At 37.9% G+C, this 8,970-nt stretch overlaps 1 protein-coding gene across 1 annotated transcript in view; it reads right to left on the bottom strand.

Annotated features, from left to right (window-relative positions):
- Nucleotides 1-6,920: 6,920 nt before the first annotated feature.
- The window catches only part of PAX5 (paired box 5), a 257,700-nt gene continuing 255,650 nt past the window's right edge, over nucleotides 6,921-8,970 (bottom strand). Inside the window, exon 10 of the mRNA XM_063294844.1 lies at nucleotides 6,921-7,105. Coding sequence (XP_063150914.1) covers nucleotides 7,029-7,105 — 77 coding nt within the window. The 3' untranslated portion in view covers nucleotides 6,921-7,028. The remainder of the gene's footprint in view (nucleotides 7,106-8,970) is intronic.

The raw sequence follows: 8,970 nt of genomic DNA, 5'->3' as shown, positions 1-8,970 counted from the left end.
TATTTGTGCATTATATTTCTGTAGGAGTAATTCCAGAAGAAAAGGAATTTTATCCTTTAATGTTTACCACTGGATTACATTGGACGGGTCCAAAGCACAAGGCGGTGAGTTCCACCTTCTCATATGCACTTTGGGACTTTGTTTTTAAGGACAATTCCCAATGCATCACAGCAAGCCATTTTTGAAATGAAGGAACCTTAAAAAGCAAATGGTGATTGAGTAATAAGATGTTCAAAGAAAAAGATCTGCTCAGGACATGTCCAAGACCTCAGATGTACCTATGGCAGCTCTTTGGATCCTGGACATTATAGCTAGACCTCCATGATAGATTGTTTTAGTTATAGATAAATTCCTTCCTTACAGCTACTGGTTCTGGGTGGCAACAATTCAGATTTCCACTTAAAAGGCAGCAGAAATACAAAAAACTCAGCCATCTAGTGGTTGTCTGCAGCCCAGCTCCGGAAGCACATTTTCCATTGATTGTTTAGAGATTGGCATAAAAGTATCAAGAGGTAATATAGCAGTTGCCTCCTGATACAAGCAGTACAAACTATGAGTGTGCAAACCCCATGTTCAAGGGACTGGTTTTACTTTAGAAGCTAGTGTGAGTATTTCAAATAATGGGAGTATAGTTGCAGACCTGACAAACTAACTGGGAAAACACTGGCTCATTAAAGCAACTGTTTCTACTCATTCCCAGAGGAATGCATAAACACACTTTTGCACATACCATGTAAAATGCCCTGTAATCTATATTGCCTTGGTTTTTATGCTGAAATACAGACACATATACTGATAACCACGTTAAGTGCAATTTTAAAGGTATTTCTGGTACTAATTCACACATATTTCAGCTGGCATTGTCATGTGATTCATGCTCATAGCCAAATGATTTTAAGTGGATTTTGTTCCTGCTAAACCTTTCCCCCCATTTTAATTAACCTTGATGGTATACAGCAATTATCAATTGGATATTGATTTCTTACTATTTCCATAATCATGGTAGTATCTGCTTGCAGCCTAGTCTGAAAATGTATGTTCATTCATGAGCTTCCTCTCCAAGAAATCAAATTTTAACTTCAATAAATTTGTAAAAAAAAAATCATATGAAATTAGATTAGTTTGAAAGCTGTCAGCTGTTTGTAAAGGAGACCTATGTTGGGTAAACAATTCTAGAAATACATAATCTTAGTCTTACTTAGAAGAGTGTTGTTGGAATCAGCTGACGTTAAATTAGTTATAGTTGTTCAAAACATGGCAAAGACATGATTCATCCCCTTATAATTAATCTTGCTCCACTGGAAGAAGCTTCAAGGTCCAGAAAAGATTGGAAAAATTAAACCTCAAAAGAACTGGAGATGCTTCAGATAAGCATCCACTCTTTTTAGGGCTTATCAAAAGAGAGCCACACCTCCAAATCTTTTGAGAGTGACCGATCAGGATTCAACAGATATAAATGCTTACTGCTGTCATCAAACCATGCTCTTCCCAGTTAAAGCTAGAGAGCGTCTCAGAGTAAGTGCTGCCAGGACTAAAACTATTTGCTAATACTTTTCCTTTTATTAGTAGTAGGTCTCCTTTAATAATAGTCTGTGTTCAGGACACCATTGTCTTTTACCCAGTAGCAATGGAAGAGCATTGTGTGGCTAAAGGTTTTAGAGAATTGTTTTCACCACCACATTGTTAAGGCAGAGGCTGTGGGACTTGTATTAAAACCCCATATAGGCACATTTTCTGGGTTTTTCATTGATACATATTAAGCTACCTTCACAGAGAGGAGTACCGAGCTTCTAGATAAACAACTAACTCTGGGGGCATGAAAAATCTGGCACAATATTGTGTTTTTGTTTGTGGAAACTTATTCCACATGCTCTTTTCCCCTTTCTTTAAACATAACAAGGCTCTTGGCTGTTGGAGTTCTTACTGCAACAGAGTAACAAGGCTGGGTCTCTGGAAACACATGAATGGAAAAAAGTTCCCTAGGTTTTTTTTTAACAGCAGAAGAGGCTAATTCAGACATTGCGTTTAGCATGATCTGAACCATGATGCCCTGACCAGGCAGGACAATAATCGTATCGGAAGCAGTCATGCTCGTCTTGGCTCCCAGGTGGTGTTCAGCTGCATCTCTCACCAAAGCTGTGGCTGTGTAGGTTCAGTCTGAACTGGATTTGAATGTATTTATTCAAACTCATCATTAGCAAAAGATAATATCACTCTTTAGTCTTTCACGGAAAATATCTGGGGTGGCTTCTCACGCCAAGGAACTGGATCCATTGATAAAGGAGATGGTGACAGACTAAAACGAAGCTTCTTTCAAGGGTAAGAGGAAGGCTTGTGTGATGGTGGGCAAGGGTCCTACTTCCTCTTCAACTCTTCCATGTCTGGGGCAGCTGAAGGGCAAAGAGTGGTATTCTGCTTGGATGGGTGATTGGTGGGCTCCCTAGTCCTGCTGGAACAAAAGCAGTAGTAAAGCTTGCAATAAGTAGTAGGCTCTGTCTCCTGTTCTACTGGGGGTGAAAGGATGGCTAGGAGGGTTTTCCACTTCTTAAAGAGAAAAAGGCATCAAGAGAATGATCTTTCTTCCCACTTGCACTTCTGAAGTAATTCAGTAAATTTGTCTCTCCATTTCTTGCTTTCTCCTCCTCCAGATTGACACGATCCTTTTCCCCAGTTTATCCCTGCAAGTGAGGTTTCAATGGACAAAACTTATTTCATGCTAGCCGGTTTGCTTGTGTTGGCAGAATAATAAACTTGGTGGGGGGAAGTTTCCACATCCTTGTTTACTGTGTGGACGATATGCCTTAATTAGCACATGGATGTAATTTTTTCTCTCACTTTCTCTGTCTGTACACACATATACATCAGATTTCTAGCGTCTTTCTCTCTCTCTCAAAAGAAGGGAATCCTGAATCCCAATAGTCAGGTTCATTGTCACTTGATGTCCCACCACCCATTTCATAAACGCATGTACTTGCTGCTCTGTGTTTTGAGGATTCCTAGATAAGTGAATGGCCAATTAGTCTTAAATATAGTGACAGGTCTCTCATCATCATTTGATGTGACAAACCGGTCACAGATAAATTAATTACCATAAAATAATGCTGTTGCCTAAATGGGATATAAAAAGAAGCTTATGAAATGTGGGGGACAGAAGAATGGTGATATCACTTCAAGACTTCCAATAGTCATTCTTCAACAGATTAGCATAAGAATATTTTCCCACATGTGGAATGTTCAAGAATTGTAAAGTAGAATGGGCTACAGAGGAGATGCAGGTTTTTCCTATTTATTAATATTCTCTTCAGTATCTTCATCAGGTTTTTTTCACCTATTCAATTCTTGCATAAATACTCAACAATGTGTATGTGTATGTATGCACACACACTGTTGAATATTTATGCAAGAATTGAGTGTGTGTGTATAACCAAGAGAGAAAAAGCTTGTTCAAGTGGTACCAAAAAAAAGAAACAAAAATAAAATAAAGATAGGACTCACCATGTGAGCCACAGTAAGCAGCCCCCATAAGTCCCATCAGTGAAGAGTTAGTTGCCCAAGATTGCAACTTACAAGATGGGTTCTCTGCCTTTTTGTATCACATGCATGCAATAGGCCAGGTGAAGCAGAGTCTGGATTTTCAGGGGCTGCCTGCTTCTGGCTGTTCATGATCCACTAGGCTTTGTGAGATGTCATCATTTCTTTGTGCAAGCTGCTGAAAATTGCTTAATTGTTTCAGTATGAGAATGTACAAATGTTCCTTAGCTCCTGTTTCCTGTCACATGCACAATATGCAGTAGTAACAGAGATGCATCGCCTAATTAATGGTTTAATATTATCATCAGATATTATAGAAGCCTACTCATAGGAAGATGAATGTCTGAGCTCTTCTTCAGAAATCAGAAAATGGAGGAAAAGCTATTCTTGGGTGGCTTTCTAGAGAGATTGTCTGCAGGGACTCTGAGCCTTAAATTGGTTTGGCATTGAACGGGAGAAGACAGCACTAGGATATTATCTGACACAGGAATCTTTTACTGTTTGTCCATGGCTAGCAATTTACCAACTGGGATTAGACAATATTGCTTTTTCTTCCACTTACTGAAAAATGAGTAGCATTTTAGTAAAAATTCTGCATTTGGTCACTCCAACCTTATGTTAAAACATCTGCTCTACATCCTCCAATGAGTATCATCAGCTTTTTTCCCTCTGTCTACATATTTATGACTTAGATCTGCTGGTAAAGGATCTGCAAAATTCTTTTAAATATACTTTGAAGAGAAGCACAAGGGCTGTTTAGGGAATTCTTTTTAGAATGAGATCAATTGTTTATGGGTGAAACAGGAATTATTCCACCTGCACAAAGGAGAATGACACCACTTCGCGGTGGCCACAACTAACCAGGAATTTATTTTGTGTAAGTCTCATTTATTTACAGAGGCTTCCTTAGAAAGTCCCAGTAAATAATGGTCAGAAAAGTGTTTTCTTACAGCTTCAAATAAAATACTTACTCTACAGATAACCAAACTCTTAATGACTACTTGCTGATTATGCAGTTTGAATTAGCTGGTTATACCAGTCCTCTGTTTGGTATCCATATAAAACTTCATGCTAAAAAAATTAGTGGCTAAGGTTTTCATGTGCTAAAATTCTACATGAGGTGCCAATTTCTCTTTAATAAAAAAAAGAACAAGCTAAGAACATATTTAGTGTTTATGAACACTCATTTACTCATCTGTTAGCCAGGCAAAAGGTATTTTCCATTCATAAGGGGTGATGATGAAGACTTGTCTATCTCTTGGTTAACTGGTATCCAGAAATCTCTTTTATCTGTTTTTGCAACTCTTCCATGAATGTTGGGGGTCTTAAGTTAATATGCTGGTTACCTCTGCAGTTTATATTGACTCAAGTGGTATTCTCTATTCCTATAATTTAAATCCTAAACTCCCAACCTGGGGCCCTTTGAGTACGTTAGGCAAAAAATTGTAGTTCAGAACTTCTGGAGGGCACGAGGTTGGGAAAAGCCAGTCTTAAATGATGGTCTCTGATATGATCTGAAATAAGATTCTTCAACAATCATTTCTTTGAATTAAATATGCAAAGGTGTCCCTGGGGATCTGTGAATCATCAACCAACCTGTGATGAGATGATCTGATTTGAAGGGGATCATATAAATGCATTTTGGCTTGGAAAAAATAGAAGGGGGGTGGCAATTCAGGGATGAGATGGTAGATGGGCAAAGTATAAGGATAATTTCATATGAACTTTTCTCTTTTAAAATGTTCCATTCTTCTGAGTGTTCTTAGGTATTCAACAAAGATGTGGGGTTCCCTGTCATGCATATAATTTTATCCAAAATAATTTAAAGCAGGGCATAGCAGCTGCACTTCGTTCTCAGAAGTTTTTTTTCCCCCTCTACCTGAGAAGCACTACACAAAGCACACAGCTATGAGTATCTCCTGATATAAAAACCAAACATGTCTTAAGGAGTATTTTGCATATGCGGGATATCGATCTGGGTAGGCATGCGAAATCTCTGCTATCATTACTCAGCTTCTGTTCCACTGATTTTGTGTAAGAAAAGGGAGCTTCTTCTAAGCATATCCTTTTGTTTAACTGGACCAGCACCAGTCATAGGATTTAAAAAACCAAAAAAAATGGATAAACTGAGTAGTTCTTGAAGGGAATTTTATGGCAACATAAATGATTGAGGTCAATCTTTTCCCTAACATTTGTAAACTTCATTCTATATGTAGGGAACGTATAGAACACCGGGGGAAAAGATGTTACAGCGTAGAATACTAATCCTCTCTTTCAATACCAGAATGAAAATCCACACTATTAACACGCTAAACTTATTCCTAGTGAAATTATATCAGTCCCAGTTGGGGAAGTTTAGTAGAGCCTTGAAAAGTTACTTCTAAAATAGCCCGAGTGACATGAGGTAACCCTGACATTTTTCAACCACTCATCTTGAAACTTTGCAAAAAGGGCTTTATTAAGGTTTGTTTGAGAGACCCAAGTTACTCTTCTTTGAAAAAACAGAAAAACCCAGATTCCACCTTGGGAGATAGTAGCTTTACTACAGTGTGTATAAGCGCTTCTTTCCCATGTATATAAGACTTTGGTCATTTGGAATTTGTTCTTTTATATTTAGATGAACTTAAAGCCAAAAACTGTATAGCAATGTTAACTGTGATTAGAAATAAACATAAAGTAATATTCAACAGCTAAAATGGTGGTAGTTCTCCCTATCATTTGCTCGTAAGTTCATTACCAAATGCTCACCTGACTGTCAGATTAGAATCATTTATCTAGAAAGAACATCAGCCCCAGAAATAGCCAGTTAATGTTAACCTGGTTTAGAGTTGTTTTAAAGCTTACTGAACTTTTAGAGTCAGTGCACCAGTATCAGAACACATTTTCCAATGTATTTTAAACTCATCATTTGTTCCATGTATTTGACTTATGCTAAACCACTCTATAATAACACAAAGAAGTTATTTACATTGGTGCTTTGCTGTTTGAGTAGAACATTGTTTTTCTTTTGTCTTTAATGCCTACTCACTGAATTAAGACCCAATTTGTACTGTCCAAGCTGGAACTACATGCTGTATTACAATGCACATGTTAACGAGATACCCAATAAAGAACTGTTCAACATTTAGAAATGTTCCTCTTCCCCAGCATAGCTAGAGGAACCAGCTATAGCTTGTTGGTCCAGAAGCAAGAAGACTGCATGTAATACACGGCTACTGCATTTCATGAACTGCAGGAAATGTGACCAAAATTAATTCTTCGTTTGCTCTGTTTTTTCTTAGTGGGAAGTTCAGTTACGATCTCTAAAAAAATCATTAATTAAAAACAGTAAAGTAATAAGCCGTTCACCTAGCTGAAACAGTAACATTTCAATCATTGCATGAGTTGGTTGGACAATTTCTCTTATCGTTCCTTAGAGCTTGATTCCAGGAGTTGCCCTCTGATTCCAGTGGTGTCATCTGGCATGATATGTTGAATGTGCTTCTTGGCTTGTTTTGTCAGTGACGGTCATAAGCAGCAGCTGCGGCTGGGGGTGCGGCTCCGCGGGCTGCAGCACTGTAATAGTAAGGAGAACCTAGGAAAAGAGAAGATGCCATTGTGTAAAGAGGTCGAATGTGTATTTTTTTACCAAGCAAATGAAAGACTTCGGAAACGGAAACCGGAAAGTTGATCTGAAACTTTCACACGGTCTGATTCAGACCCCTAAAACGAGACAGTAAATCTAGCAAGTCTCTTACTCAGTTGAGAAGGTGTCACCAGATGCATTGCACCAGAAAATGTCTACAGATTAGACAGGGAACCCATGCAGCTAAAATTATGTTTCAGTGATGTCTTCTTCTTCAAACTATATGCATTCAGAAATGATTGTTTGATTTACATACATATCTAGAAAGGATAGTTCAGTTTCAATGAAGATACTTTAATTACCCAAGAGAAAAATTTAGACCAGTAATTTAAATCATTTCCTTTTTGTATAATTTTTTTTTAATCCATTCAATCGTGTCCAATTCTTGGAGACTGCCTGGACAAGTCCCTGCAGTTTTCTTGGCAAGGTTTTTCAGAAGTGGTTTGCCCTTGCCTCCTTCCCAGGGCTGAGAGTGAGTGACTGGCCCAAGGTCACCCAGCTGGCTTTGTGCCTAAGGTGGGACTAGAACTCCCAGTCTCCAGGTTTCTAGCCCAGTGCCTTAACCACTACACCAAATTGGCTATCTTGTTTTTATATACATACATACATACATACATACATACATACATATATATATAATTTTTATGGAATAATTTTTTTTACAGAGTTAAAGGCTACAGAAAAATAAAAAAATATAGAATAGCAAAAAAGATATAAAAAGAAAAATAGGAAAGAAAGAAAGAAGAAAAAGTGAAGTACAGTATAGATTCAAAGAAGAAAAAGAAAAAAAAGAAAAAATATTTAAAGAAGCAACTTCTGATCATCTCTGCAGCAGTTACAAACATAGTTAATACTGTTTTGGCCCCTCCAAATTACGTAATTCCCCTCTTCCCTATGCAGCCCTTTTTAATCAGTAAATCCAGAGATCACCAGTTCATTTTTATCGATTTTCAGCAAAAAGTCCATAAAGGGTTCCCAGTCTTTTATAAAAGTATTTATTGTTCCGTCCCTAATCAAACAAGTCAATTTAGCCATTTCTGCAAGCTCTGCCATCTTCGTGATCCACTCTTCCATTGTGGGTATTTCTGTATTTTTCCATCTTTGTGCACATAATATCCCTGCTGCGGTTATCCTACATACAACCAATCTTCCATGAGTCAAAGAGGCTATCTTGTTGATGCTGCCATACAGGAAAAGAAAATCTGAAGCCAGAATGCCTGAGCATTTTGCTAAGAGGTCCTGATAGGCATCCAGCACAGAAACCAGCTATTATGCAACTAGTTAATGAAACATAGCAGGGCAGAATTTAGGAGCCAGAGGATAATATTCAAGATGTTTCTATTTATGAAAACAGTATTTGAGAAGAGTTCAGTGGAACCCTGACATTCCTCTTTCCATATACAATGAGATTGTACTGAGAAATAAAATTCAAATATGCCATCTTCTTGTCAAACTGCAGTACGACCTAGGTTGTACCTCTTTGAACTATGAATTGTTTCTCAGGAGCAGATCATCCACACCAGAGGTAGATCATCCACAGTGTACTAAAACCATTTTTAAAAAATACTCAAACTCTTTCGAAGCCTTGTTTTCACATAAAATTGTATACACCTTCTCCATGCAGGAAAAGGAATGAAATTCCTAACAGCAAAACATTCCTGTCATAGAAAACGCTGCTGACAGAGTTAAAGGAGAAGAAACAGGGAGAAATCAATAGAGTAGTGACAGATATCAGGAAGAAGTCACAAAGTTCAAGACATGTGTAAGGGGCCAATATTTCAAACAGATGAGCCTGTGAAAGTAGACCAGCAGTA

This window comes from Candoia aspera, chromosome 2 (assembly GCF_035149785.1).
Source record: "Candoia aspera isolate rCanAsp1 chromosome 2, rCanAsp1.hap2, whole genome shotgun sequence".
In the NCBI taxonomy this organism is placed as follows: domain Eukaryota; kingdom Metazoa; phylum Chordata; class Lepidosauria; order Squamata; family Boidae; genus Candoia; species Candoia aspera.
Note: the sequence above shows the minus strand (reverse complement) of the source record. Positions and strands in the feature narration are given on the sequence as shown.